This window comes from Sander vitreus, chromosome 16 (genome assembly GCF_031162955.1).
Source record: "Sander vitreus isolate 19-12246 chromosome 16, sanVit1, whole genome shotgun sequence".
Classification (NCBI taxonomy): Eukaryota; Metazoa; Chordata; class Actinopteri; order Perciformes; family Percidae; genus Sander; species Sander vitreus.
The window spans coordinates 28,886,552-28,901,263 of NC_135870.1; the positions used below are offsets into that span (position 1 = coordinate 28,886,552).

Here is a 14,712-nt window from a genome sequence, read left to right on the forward strand (position 1 = left end):
TTACTCTAAATGCACTCATAACTCCCTTTTCAGTGGGACGGCATCCCTGACCACCGGTGTCCACCGTGGTGTTCGAGTGTTACAGCCCCCTTGAGGCACCTAAGACCCAGAGACCACAGCTCCCCGCTGCAGCTTTAGCAATGGAAGCTCTGAACTTGCCCAGTAGGGTTCAATGCCCACAACCTCCACAGCCATGCCAGAAAAGCTCCGCCGGAGCCAGACGTTCCATGTTCACCCGCAATACCCAGCCAAAATAATCAATCAAAGTATGCGCCGCTGTTTCTCAATCACAAGAGTGCAAAGAACAGACTAGTGTTCTTGGGGAGAACGTTCTTGCTGGTCGATCCTGGAAGGATGAACTTCCAGAAACATAACACTATAACCACTTTATATTATAACAATCTCTCTGCCCTGTCAGATACTGCTGTCCCCCTGCCTCTGCCTGCTACTCTATGGCCGTGTGTGTGTATATGTGTGTGTGTCATTCAATGTCAAGAACATTTCCGTATAATTGTTCTTGTGAAATGCGAACTTGTGTATTGGGACAGTACTTTGGCCACAGAAGATGACGTTTCACAGGGACACAAGAACACAAGTCCATACAAGAACACAGATTGAGAAACGCCCACTTTTTCCCAAAGATGGTTTCTGTCATTTAGGATCACGCTGCTGTTTGTCCAAGTGTACATTTTTCTGATAAGTTTGGTTTTCATTTATTTGATGCTTTAAAAACTGAGTGAAATGTCATGATTGACAGACCTTGGATCCAAAATTACAAGATGGGGGCGCCTGTATCCGATATATTTTGGCTTCACTTTTGTACAGTGGTAGGAAGTAGACATGTTGGTCATCTTCACAGTTTATGGTCCTTTTCAATAGACTGAGAATATAAATGCGAGAAACCATCAGTAGTAAAAATGACAATAATCTTAAGTCTTAGCCTTAACAAACAACACAGGTTTATTTATTTATCATTAATGGTTAAAGGGACAGTTCACCCCAAAAACAAAAATACATATTTTTCCTTTTACCTGTACTGCTTTTCATCAATCTGGATTGTTTTGGTGTGAGTTGGCCAGTGTTGTAGTTATTACAACACAAGTGGTTATTGCCTTCTCTCCAATATAACTAAAATAGATGGCGTTGGTCATTGCTCCAAGTGCCAAAAAAATACAGTTGTAAAACTCAACTGCCCTGTCTTTATACCACTTGTAACACTTTATTTGAAGGGGTGTGCATAAGACTGACATGATACCGCCATAACTATGACATCACACCTATCATGAACATTGAGTCTTTTTGAATGTTCATGACTGTTGTCATTAAGTGCCATTCAGTAAATATGACACTTTTAATGCAAAGTTAGCATTGTTGTACAAGACTGGTATGACAGGCCTGATCCAATCAAGAATTTAGTCATTTGTACCTAAGAGAAAATTTGTGAATGTGTGACGTTCTTTTAAATGTCATTCATGCCACTTAAAATAAATCTGTTTGTACAAATGTTTTCTTCCTGAGAACCACGATTTGAGTTTGTCTTCTACTTAACTGCTTCATGCACAGCTGTTTAAAAGCAGCAGATCAGTTTAAAACTTTGTTTCAAAGATGGCAGAATAAGAAATAACCTCAAGTACCTCTTGATTGTTTTAAGATTCATTTTTATTTAATAACTGTCATTAGTGGAAATCAACATTTTAATTTGGTTTTAAAATGAGCAACAGACAACAACAGAGGCTGAAATCATCACATTTCTCTTCACTGATTTGATCCGTTACATCATGTAAACTATAAACTAAATACAGTGAAAGTAAAGAATTGAATTGCGTGGTTTAATAAGAATTGCCTATAGCTTCACTAACTGTGTTTTACTCCTGGCAGATCAAACGATTCAATCCACTGCAGCTAAAGATTGTAGAATTGTATTATGCCGATGACAGTGTCCTGGTTCCACCTGTTCTTTAAAGACCACATCCTGCCAAATAGGAGCTCAGGTCGCGGTTCTCGCAGTGATTGCGCCAGCCCACCCTGAAACCAGACAGAGGGACATCACCCATCTCTCCACATGTGAAGGTTCGTGAACACATAACAGTCACATCATCATCAGATCTTACCAGGCCCTGATGCCGTTGGGATCCCTAACGACGCGCTTGGCACAATCGATCGCCACTTGGACATTGTCGGTCAGAAGCTCTGTGAAAAATTAAAATACAATATGGATATGAACAGTAATTTTAAAAGTGGACATTAATGTGACAGTACAATATGTGCTTCATAATGAGTGAATGATCAGGTCTCTCAAAAGTTCAGTAATATTAGCTTCACTTAGAAAATTGACTGCAATTATATAGTGCTTTTCTCAAAAGCCTCTCATTCACCCGTCCACACAAGTCCTCTTTCGCTAAGCCTCTATCATAATTGACAGGTCAGTGTGTAGTCACGCTCCTAAAGCATCCCCTGCTTTATCGTCAATGGGACTATAGTCTTTATCCACGATGTTCCACTTCTGGGATTGCTCCAGTATTGCCAGAAATTCCACTGAATCGCGCTCTTTTCGCCCAGATGTCCGTTAACTTCCGCTTTCTTTGTATTGGAATTTTAAACTCTGGTGGATTTATGAGGACTATGGTTAACTGCTCCTCAGATCTCTGCAGGGTAAATCCAGACAGTTAGCTAGACTGATCTGTCCAATCACGTGGCATACCACACCAGGAGCGTCTCAGAAGCGGCGCTTCCTGCTGCCCGACTCGCAGATTTTTATTGTCTCTACAAGTACTTTACAGAACAATCACTTGTTTATTAAAGTAGTATCTACCTTCCACTCCAAGCCCTCCTGTAATTAAACTCCATGCCTCTTCTTTTCTGGCGTTGTCCTGATAAAGGGGATCTGTGATGTCGTATTATGTTTTCCCACCTCCAAGATGAATCTGTCTTCGTCCGTGGTGTTGTAGAGGAGACGTGTACGATACTGGGGGGGTGTTTTGGTAAACTGACTGGATGCTCTCGCTGGCTCACTTCATTCCTGGCTGTCCGGATGGCCCGCGGCTCACGTGAAAATAGATCTGGCGCGTATCTTTAGCGGAGCGGAGAGCTGCTTCACGCACGCTTCTGAGAGGCGCCGTGGCGCGGCTGGTGCAATATCATCCCCCGTGACACCTCCCAACAGCTCCAGCTACAGTGCATCACCTCCACCGCCCCACCCACCTCAGTGACGACTCTCTCCATCACTGAGGAAGATGTCAACAGACTGTTCAGGAGACCGAACCCCAGGAAAGCTGCTGGACCGGATGCTGTCTCCCCATCCAGCTTGAAGCACTGCGCTGACCAGCTGTCTCCAGTGTTCACAGACATTTTCAACACCTCACTGGAGACATGCCACATGCCAGCCTGCTTCAAGACGTCAACCATAATACCTGTCCCCAAGAAGCCAAGGACCACAGGACTTAATGACTTCAGACCCGTCGCCCTGACCTCTGTGGTTATGAAGTCCTTTGAGCGCCTTGTGCTTTTTCACCTCAAAGCCATCACTGACCCCCTCCTGGACCCCCTGCAGTTTGCCTACAGAGCCAATAGGTCTGTAGACGATGCAGTCAACCTGGCCCTCCACTACATCCTCCGGCACCTGGACTCCGCAGGAACCTACGCCAGGATCCTGTTTGTGGACTTTAGCTCTGCCTTTAACACCATCATTCCGGCTCTGCTCCAGGAGAAACTTTCCCAGCTAGGCGTGCATGACTCCACCTACAGGTGGATCACTGACTTCCTGTCTGACAGGAAGCAGCACGTGAAGCTGGGGAAAGACTTCTCCGACTCACAGACCATCAGCACCGGATCCCCTCAGGGCTGCGTTCTTTCTCCTCTGCTCTTCTCCCTGTACACCAACAGCTGCACTTCCAGTCACCAGTCTGTCAAGCTTCTGAAGTTCGAGGATGACACCTCCCTCATCGGACTCATCTCTGATGGTGACGAGTCCGCCTACAGGTGGGAGGCTGACCACCTGGTGAAGTGGTGCAAGCAAAACAACCTAGAGCTCAATGCTCTAAAGACAGTGGAGATGGTTGTGGACTTCAGGAGGAACTCAGCCTCTGCCCCCCATCACCCTCTGTGGCTCCACAATTAACATTGTGGAGTCTTTCCGCTTCTTGGGAACTACCATCTCCCAGGACCTCAAGTGTTGTGAAAATTATCAGTAAAACAACTTTTGAACACACACAACAACAAGGTCCTTCCCGAGGCTATTTTGCAGCAGCATCGTGGCTCTGTCGGGTGCTTAGCGCCGCCCAAGACGATTGTGATTGGTTTAAAGAAATGCCAAAAAAACAGAGAATGTTTTTCTTCCATCCTGAAATGCTATGTGGACTATAATTTCCGAAAGGGACATCATGCTGTTTTAAGGAAGACCTGAAACTAGCATTTGAGGCCATACACTCGTTGGGAAAATGTTTACTAAGGTAACTGATCCAAGTGAGAAGTTTCCCCATAGACTTCTATTATTATAAAATTATAAATTAGATAGAATGCAGGTTAAAGCCACATCCGCATTTGCTTCACTTTTAAGACATGACAGTTGCTGCTTGATCAGGAAACAACAGGACTAGTGTCATAAACATGGCAAAATAGGGTAGTTGAGGTTTTGGTGGTTCATCACTGACCTTTGCAATTAATGTTGCATGCGTTCGTCGTGGGCGTGAGGCCGTCAGTACACCACCAGCGGCTGTTGATCTGGAAGATGCCATAGTCAGTGGATCCGTCTGTGTTGTGGTTGATGGCTTCAGTGTTGTAATTCGACTCCCACTTGCACAGACAAACCCCTGCAGAGGTAACAGAACAGACCCCTTAAAAGATCAACACTGGACGTCCCCTGTCTGAAGGTCAATGACTACGTTTACATGCACATAATATTCAGTTTTTTGCCCTTATTCGGAAAGAGACGATATTACGACTAAGCTGTTTACATGGCTAATGGAAGTGAACGTTCTCGTTTACACATAGCGGTGCAAAATTCGAGCGTCCCTCTTTCATTCCTTCAACCAGCTTCTTCAAAAGGTCGGCTTAGCGATGATCCAAAAACCTGTTGATATCCAAGTCTTTGACAATGTTTAAAAGTAGCTGTGTTTCTCCTTCTTATCAGGTCTGCAGCCCTGCAAACTGTTTCTGGTTTGTGTGAGCAGTTCAGATCTGTGTGTCCACGCAACCAGCAGCGTTTGTTTTTGGTTGGCTTGGGTTTGGCTTTTGCCTTCTGTTCTGTTTTCCACACCCTCACCTTTCCGCATGCGCTCAGTACACAACTGAAATACACCTTTTGTCCTTTTTATAGTCATATTTAAATTGGTTTTAATTTAATCCTTAACTATGTGTAGGCTCCCTTCTTTTGTTGTGAATTTGAGCTGGTTCATGACATCATCAACTCAATTTTTCTGAACGTTATTTTTGCATAGTAATGGGTGAGAGTTGGATCAAAAGATTGACACCACTCGGATTTCTGTACGCTAAATATGAAGCTCTAGCAGCATCTGGCTAATTTATCATGTTGGTTTAATCCATGCAAAAAACAAGACATAACATAACATATGAGATAAAGCATAGTGCAATCAAGGGAAATTCTAATTTCAAATATACAAAATGAATTTACTCTGTCGATTGAACAATTTAAGCAAGAGTCTGCCAATTGATTTCCTTAATGTACCAAAATGAATGGAAACAAATGGCTTGCTTTGAAGGTGAAAAAACACATTGAAGTTTCTAACCTACATTACATTCGTTGGAACGAGAAGCTTTTCAAATTTATGGCATACATATACAGTGTGTGCGAAAAGTATACGTGACATGTAGTGAGTATAATAGTGTATATATAGAATATATTTACTAATTAACTCCAATTGAAATCGATCTTTGTTTGAGTGATGTAATTTTGATTTATAAAATCCTGAAAACATTCTTTTAATATATGCCTTTTCATGATGGATGTCATAAGGGGGTAATTATTAATGTAAACATTAACCTGGTGCATTATAAAACATATTTGAGGGTTCCTTCTTGCTTGTACAATTTACAGAATAAGATCTCTCTAATAATACTCAAATTCCACGAGGCTCAGGCCGAGGAGGGGGAGTTGCAGCCATTTTTGATTCAAGCCTGTTAATTAATCCTAAACCTAAACTAAATTATAACTCGATTGAAAGCCTTGTTCTTAATCTTCAACATCCAACATGGAAAACAGTACAGCCAATTATATTTGTTGTTGTTTACCGAGCACCAGGTCCGTATTCTGAATTTTTATCTGAATTCTCTGACTTTTTATCATGTGTAGTCCTTCAATCAGACAAAGTACTTATTGTAGGTGATTTTAATATCCATGTGGACGTTGACAGCAATAGCCTTAGTATTGCTTTCAATTCACTGCTAGATTCAACACCTCACAGACAGATTCAATTAGTCAGAGTGTGCATAAAGCCACGCACTGTTTTAACCACACCCTCGACCTTGTGCTAGAATATGGCATCAAAATTGACAATTTAATAGTATTTCCGTAGAATCCTTTATTATCAGACCATTTTTTAATAACTTTCGAATTCCTACTACCAGACTATACAAAATTAAATAAAAGTTTCTACACTAGATGCCTATCTGACAGTGCTATAGCTAAATTTAAGGAAGACATTCCAACAGTACTTCACTCAATGTCATGCCTTAATATAACAGAGGACCCTTATGTTAACTTTAGTCCCTCCCAAATTGATAACTTTGTAGACGCTGCTACGGCCTGCCTACGGACTACTTTAGACTCGGTTGCTCCTATCAAAAAGAAGATGGCGATGCAAAGGAAACTAGCGCCTTGGTATAACTCCCAAACTCGCAAATTAAAACAAATCTCACGAAAACTTGAAAGTAAATGGCGCTCCATCAAACTGGAAGAATCTCGTGTAGATTGGCAAGATAGTCTGAAAAATTATAGGAGGGCCCTCAGAAATGCCAAATCAGACTATTACTAACACTAATAGAAGACAATAAGAACAACCCAAGGTTTCTTCAGGTAAGCCAACTACCTGTCTCCTAGACCCCATTCCAACGAGGATACTTAAAGAAGTACTACCCGTGGTAAACACCACATTATTAGACACGATCAATATGTGTATATTAACAGGTTATGTACCGCAGTCATTTAAAGTAGCTGTGATAAAACCTATTCTGAAAAAAACCCACCCTCGATCCTGAGGTCTTAGCCACCTATAGACCTATATCTAACCTTCCCTTTCTCTCCAAGATCCTTGAGAAAGTAGTCGCTAATCAGTTATGTGACTTTCTACATAGCAATAGTTTATTTGAGGACTTTCAGTCAGGATTTAGAAAGCATCATAGCACAGAGACGGCACTGGTGAAAATCACTAATGACCTAACTGCTGCTGACAAAGGACTTGTCTCCGTACTTGTCTTATTGGATCTTAGTGCTGCATTCAACACTATTGACCATACCATCCTGTTACAGAGACTGGAACATTTAGTTGGTATTAAAGGAATCGCACTAAGCTGGTTTAAGTCTTACTTCTCTGAGCGATCCCAATTTGTTAATATTAACGATAAACCCACCAAATACGCCAGAGTTAGCCATGGCGTTCCTCAAGGCTCAGTGCTTGGACCAGTTCTATTCTCCTTATATATGCTTCCTCTAGGCAATATTATTAGGAAACACTCAATTAACTTTCACTGTTACGCAGACAACACCCAATTATACCTGTCAATTAAGCCAGACGAAAGCGGTCAGTTAGCTAAACTTCAAGCGTGCATTAAAGATATAAAATCCTGGATGACCCACAATTTTCTGATGTTAAACTCAAACAAAACTGAAGTTATTGTGCTGGGACTCAAGCACCTCCGAACTTTATCTAAAGATATAGCTACCCTAGATGGTATTGCCCTGGCCTCCAGCACTACTGCCAGAAATCTAGGAGTTATTTTTGATCAGGATTTATCCTTTAACGCCCACTTAAAACAAACCTCAAGAACAGGCTTTTTCCATCTTCGTAACATTGCCAAAATCAGGAACATCCTATTTCAAAACGATGCTGAAAAACTAGTCCATGCAGTCGTTACTTCCAGGCTGGACTACTGTAATTCTTTACTATCAGGTTGCTCAAATAAGTTCCTTAAGACTCTCCAGCTGATCCAGAATGCTGCAGCGCGTGTTCTGACAAGAACTAAGAAAAGAGATCATATTTCTCCTGTATTAGGTTCTTTGCATTGGCTTCCTTTTCAGGATTGAATTTAAAATCCTTCTCCTGACCTACAAAGCTCTAAATGGTCAAGCACCATCATATCTTGAGGAGCTCTTAGTACCTTATTATCCCACTAGAGCACTGCACTCCCAGAACTCAGAGCCACTTGTGGTTCCTAGAGTCTCTAAAAGTAGAATGGGAGCCAAAGCCTTCAGCTACCAGGCTCCTCTCCTGTGGAACCAGCTCCGAATTTGGGTTTGGGGGGCAGACACCATCACCCCATTTAAGAATAAACTGAAAACCATCCTCTTTGATAAAGCTTATAGTTAGGGAATGAGGAGTTGCAATGTCCGCCTAACCCGGCCCACCTGCTTCTCTTCATTGTCATCAGATTTATCTATCATATAAACAATAATATAGTGAGAGTAGAGGGAGGCAGGCGAGTACAGCCTGTTCCGGCAGGGGAGAGTTCAAGCCCGATCCGGCACCTCTCTTTAGCCTGCCTCTCTTAGTTATGCTATTATAACTCTAGACTGCTGGGGAAGTTCCTTCCTTCCAATGACACAATGAGCTGCTCTCTCTTCTCTCTTTCACTTGTTTCCTTTTGTATCCATCATAGTCCCAGAAATGCTTGTTACTAACCTAGCTCTGGGGAGTTTACTCCCCGGAGTCCTTATGTTTCTTCTTCACCCAGAATATCGCCTTGGAATAGGGTGGCACCAAGACCTGGGTCTTGGGTGCAGCTGTCGCTGTGGACCTACTACACCAAGCTACACTCTGTGATTCCCTGCAGTGTCCGGCTGCATCCTGCTGCGTCCTGCCGCGTCCACCCATGCTCTACTGTGCCACACTACACCCCATAACGCCCTGCTGTGCCCTAGTATGACATGAACTACTACGACTACCATTGTGGTCACTGTTCCACTATCTTTATTATGACTATTATTGCCACTGTTCATCACACCCCCAACCGGTGCCGTCAGACACCGCCTACCAAGAGACTGGGTCTTGGTCTGTCCCAGGTTTCTTCCTAAAAGGGAGTTTTTCCTTGCCACTGTCGCAATAGCTACCGCTAATGCTTGCTCTTGAGGCAATCACTGTAATAGTTGGGGCTTTGTAAATTACAGAGTGTGGTCTAGACCTACTCTATCTGTAAAGTGTCTCGAGATAACTCTTGTTATGATTTGACACTATGAATAAAATTGAATTGAATTGAATCTCTGAGAATCTCTTTTATATCCAAGCAAAATTGGTATTGTAGCTGAAATTTCCCTAACTTAATTGATATAGTGAAGGAAATGTAATCGAATCGAGAAATCATTGGCAAACAATGGGCCTTTCCCAATTCTCAAATTTGTGCCTCTTCGACTCCTTGAGCTTCCGACTTGTGACCTGGAAATCGGTTTTCAGCACGCCATCTTGACGGACATCCCAATTCCTAAAATGATGCACATTGAGGAGCGAGGAAGCTCCCCGTACGAGCTATAATAGAGGACACACCAATGTATCCTCTGCGGAAGTCTTTTTACCCGTAGCATGAAAACAAAGGAAAGAGAGAGAGAGAGAGATTATATCCGCGGCCCCCGTGATCATATAAATTAACATTCTGATTAATAGCATGTGGGTGAAATAACACAATTTCCGATGAAAATATTAACGTTCTTTAAAATATGTACAAAGCAGAGCTGCTGTCAGTCCCAGAGAGACGCCGGAGAAACAACAGCTTATGATTATTTCAGAAGCTAAAAGGTCTAGTTGTTTCCTGTGTCAAGTTTATAACTACAGTAAGTTCTGCTGCTTAAATGTCGCAAGATATCAGCTGCAATGACATTACTGTGGGCATGGAAACGTTAACAATTACTGAAAGCAGCCTCACCAATCACTAAAGTAAATAGTTATAGAAAACACTCGTGCATTAATACAATACATCATTTAAAAAGCGACTTAGCCTACAGGAACTGTAGAGGGGCAGCGAAGTATCCATGCAGGTCTCTAAAATAATTCATCCAGGTGGGTAGAGGGTGGATGATTTTAAGCCTACGCGCAGATTCAGATGAAGATCCAATCCAGGCATTAATAATAGTGTGTTAAATCATATTTAATTGACGTCGCTTTACTTACTTACTTACTTACTGTGGGCGGGACTACGACGAAAGAAAAGGAATCGAGGGGCAGAATCAGGGATGCACAAACTGGGAATTGGGAAAGGGCTCGAGCCCTAGCCCTTAAAACTGGTGTTATTTAGCACCATAATAATAAAGATGCATGTAAATGAGGAATATTTTCTGCTCCAGACAACATATCTGCAGACGGACAGGCTCACATACATACTCACAGTCAGCCAGGCTTATGCCGAGGTAGTTGTTCATCCCATAATTCTTCAGCACTCGGGCCCATTCACAGCGCTGGTAGTTCTTGGCGCTGGCCAATGCCACGAAGAGCAGAAACACAAGACACCTCATGATGGACTGTCTGCTGGAATGAATGGTTCCACAGCTGCTGCTAAATGTCCTTTAATAGTCTCTCAGCTCAGCTGACACCCCTGTGGCTCCTTTATTCAAACACAAACTCCTTGTTTTCTTAGAATGTCATCCAATTCCAACAAACCTGTTGAAAGAGGTGGAAATTCCACTTTTCACTCAGTTTGAACTTTGAGCAGATGTTTTTTTTTAATTTTTTTTTATTGTTTGTTGTTATCAGTGTGACTGAAGGACAAGGTGAAGTCCAGGTAGAGCTCTGGCACAAATTCATTTGCAAATGAAAATGTTTGTGATTAACAGTTTTTATTTTTTTTAAACAAAACACAAAATGAACAGCTCACAGCATAAATACATCCCCCCCCCCCCCCCACTCGCAACCCAGTCTCACGGTCTATTGATTCATGTACATGGACACACATTTTAAACCAATGTAGGCCTATATCAATTGGAAACATCTATCATGTCTGCACTACCTATTTTGTTCTGTCAGTCTGGACTGCAGCAGAGGAACTGTATCACTTTTTTTGTTGTTGGTATTGTTAGGACTATAACTGCTGCTTTAATAAACATTCATTCACTAGATGTTATCATTGTTTTTATTTCTTTATTTTAACAATATTATGTCTTATTACCAGGGAAGCTATACTGCTTCTTTTATTTATATTTTTGAAAACCTATATCCGCTACAATAAAAATCAACATTAATTCACAATATTGTCTTTGTTTTTATTTCTTTATTTTAATATTATGTTGATATTACAAGTTAAATAATACAGTATGCTGTAAGACAGAACACTACGAAGCTATGAGCACATTTAGGCATATCCCAAAATGCAAGCGAGCAGGCAGCTCTGTAATGCCAATATTTCTTCAATCTACACGTTTATTGATATTGTCACCAGCAACCGTGGGAATGGTAGTTCTTCTAGTAAAATCAGCACCATGCTAACGTGTCGCCAACCGGCCGGGATTCTTAGGAAGTGACGTAGTAATTACAGCTAAGTGCATCCGAAAGAAAATAATTATTATTTTTATAATAAAACATGCTTATAAATAAATACTGTTTTATGTAAAGCAATTAAATTAAATTAACTTGTTGCAGAAATGTGCTTTAAAAAAAACCTCACAGTCACAGTGTTAAATACAGCATAATGGCTTGTTTGACAAATTAGCATTTGGTGTATTTTGACGTTGTCTGTTGTTGTGAAAAACAAAACAAACTTCCATTTAGGAGACAGGAAGTGTGAACCATTTCATCCCATTTGCGCTGCTTGAAATGCAGCTTTAGAATAGAGGATCTTTGTCTTACCATGGTGCTCAAATTACTGGTAAAACTGAGTACTTAGTCCATTGGTTGCTGATGACAAAATGACTTCAATAAATATGTAAATTGAAGGAATATTGGCGTTACAGAGCTGCCTGCTTACTGTCTAATTATGATATGAATGGCCGCATTGCATTTTGGGATATGCCTACACTCGTAGATTTATTTCACTGGTAAGACCGACATAATAACGTAAACAATAGAAGAAGAAATAAAACCATGACAACATCTAGGGAATAAATGTTGATTAATGTAGAGGTTTTAGTCATAAAAATACCAAAAACAACAAAGCGATACAGCTCCTCTGCTGCAGTCACTACTGACAGAAAAACTGCATGGCGCAGACACGAAAGATGCTTCCAGTTGAAATACATTGGTTACAAATTCGTGCCGAGCGTCACAAAAAAAAAAGAAGGGAAAATTGTGTCCATGTACACTGTGGAGGTGGGCGTGGTCGGCAATCAGCTGCAGTAGAGACACAGGTGTGGGGATGGATCATGAGAGCAGTTCCAGGTGAGTTAATTGTCTCAGCTGATTGTTGTACTAATTACACTCTCCCTTTAGATGTAGTAGCGTGCTGGACTTTCTGATGACTGCCACACACCTCAGAGACAGGACCCTGGGCTGGGAGATATTGTTTTGGTTGTTCTTTGTTAAACGGGCAACGGGCCGTGCGCTTGATCGTTGGCAGGTGCACGGTTTGGGGTTGTAAAGTTATGTTGGTCACCTGAGGCTAGCTTCAAAGGGGAGTCCATTTAATCCATAGACCCCTACTTTACTGCAGAAATAAACATGTTTTTAAAAAGAAATATTGTATAACTCATCCTTTTAAATTGTATTCAGACTTAAATGATGTGCATAATTAAAGGGTAACTACTGTTTTTTTCAACCTGGACCCTATTTTCCTATGTTTTTGCGTCTAAGTGACTGATGGGCGAACAAAGCCTTGTGAAGCCTCTGAAGCTTCTTCCTGATTGTATCGCAAAATGATCCGAAGCATCAAAGCATCGAAGACAACACGTGACATCTGGTGGTCAGCAGAAATGAAAGCAGCTATGAACTCGACACAGCCAAACGAATCTGACAACGTAAACATAGGAGAGACAGAATGGACACATGCATATGGCATGACATGATTTCATTAAAAATATAAAGCTTTGTTTGAATATAACATAATACTGTAAACTACTCTGATCAGGATTTGAATGTAAGTATGTTAGGCTAAATATGGATTCAATAAACTGCAGCAACTGTCAGGATCTGTCAGGAATAATGGCGAGGCTAGGACCCAAATGCAGAGTTGAAGGAATTTAATGAACAAAACTCACAACAAAAAGTGTCCAGAGGTAGGCAAACAAAACAAATAATCCAAACAAAGGCAAGATGGCAGAACACAAGACAAGACGTAAGACACTGAACCCGAAACACAATGTACCAACACCGACAATGAGCCGACACGAGACAAAGAAAGCACAGAGATGAAATACACAGGGTAACGAGGTAACAAGGGACAGGTGACACAAGGGATCAGGAACAGGTGAAACACATTAGGGCTGGGCAGAACAATCAGACAGGAAACACAAGGCAGGAAGTAAAACGAGACAAGGGAGAAAAACAGACTTCAATATAAAACAGGAAACAGAACAAAATACAAAACCTTAACAGCAACAAAGCCACCTTCTACTGCTATGTAGAATTACGTACAGGTGTATATAAGTAGGCAAATTTCCATTAATAGGCTAATCAAATAAATTGCAAGCCACACTCATAAACCCGTGATGTTCCAGTGAATTCTAACGGCCATTGGTAAGCACGCAGCGACATGAAGCAAAGCTTATGAAGGCTTAGCCTACTACACATGCCTTTTTTGATTTCATCTCGTCTCGCAACATAGTCTACATTGGAGGAAAGGCAACGCTATGGGCTGCCGATCTGATGACTCAGGTATGATTCCTACTACCGTTACATGTGGAGCAGGTGTATCACGCTTTATTATAGCTGTGTGAAAAACACTTGTCTAGTTTATTCCTCTAATTGTTGCAACAAAGTTATTTTACAACAATTATTGCTGAGTAACCTAGACACGTGGCAACATGTTTTGAGCAGTAGCCCAATATAGAATGCAGTTGCAGCATAGGCTATAGACGGGGTTGCTACAATTCAGAAAGCATATAAAGGGTTTGTGGAAAGTGCTTGTGCTACAGGTCTATGTGGAATATACAAGAGGTCGTTTGTGCGTAAGTGCTTGTGTACAAAGGAGGTTTGGGGAAGGTGCTTGTGCAGTAACGGGGATTGTGAATGCTTATTGTATACTTGGTTTTCTTTCCAGATTTTTATTGAGAAACAAAATGTGTTCTACGGTGCTCGGTTTGAGGCGGTTTCGTCGGCTGCTGACTACTTCCCCAGCCTTGGAGAAGACCCTCTCACATGGCACTGAGGATGCTGGAGTGCACAGATGGCGCATGGCTATTTTAAAAACATTTGGAAAAACAAGTTGGTGTCTTTTCCAGTATTTATGGGGTCCTCTGACCTAGGCAAATGTGTCTTTCAAATACCTATAACAGGGGTGTCAAACTCACTTTCACTAAGAGCCACACTGGAAAATGAGAATCACATCAAGGGCCAGACATTTAGAGTTTGACTTGCTTTTTTTTTTTAAAGTGAAAATATCTTCGACTGTATTACTGCATGTCGCATT

At 41.5% G+C, this 14,712-nt stretch overlaps 1 protein-coding gene across 1 annotated transcript; it reads right to left on the bottom strand.

The window, feature by feature from the left end:
- Positions 1-1,958: 1,958 nt before the first annotated feature.
- LOC144531846 (lysozyme C-like) lies at positions 1,959-10,672 on the bottom strand. The gene is made up of 4 exons (XM_078272171.1): positions 10,546-10,672; positions 4,650-4,808; positions 2,112-2,190; positions 1,959-2,025 (listed from the first exon to the last, which is right to left on the bottom strand). The coding sequence occupies exons 1-4, from the start codon at positions 10,670-10,672 to the stop codon at positions 1,959-1,961; spliced, it is 432 nt and encodes a 143-aa protein (XP_078128297.1).
- Between the last annotated feature and the right edge of the window lie 4,040 nt (positions 10,673-14,712).

Excerpts from the sequence above, each read along its gene's own strand:
- LOC144531846 (XM_078272171.1), bottom strand. The coding sequence starts at position 10,672 with ATGAGGTGTCTTGTGTTTCTGCTCTTCGTGGCATTGGCCAGCGCCAAG. Across the intron at positions 4,809-10,545 it reads CGGCATAAGCCTGGCTGACT|GGGTTTGTCTGTGCAAGTGG; the intron begins GTGAGTATGTAT and ends TTACCTCTGCAG. Across the intron at positions 2,191-4,649 it reads ATGCAACATTAATTGCAAAG|AGCTTCTGACCGACAATGTC; the intron begins GTCAGTGATGAA and ends AATTTTTCACAG.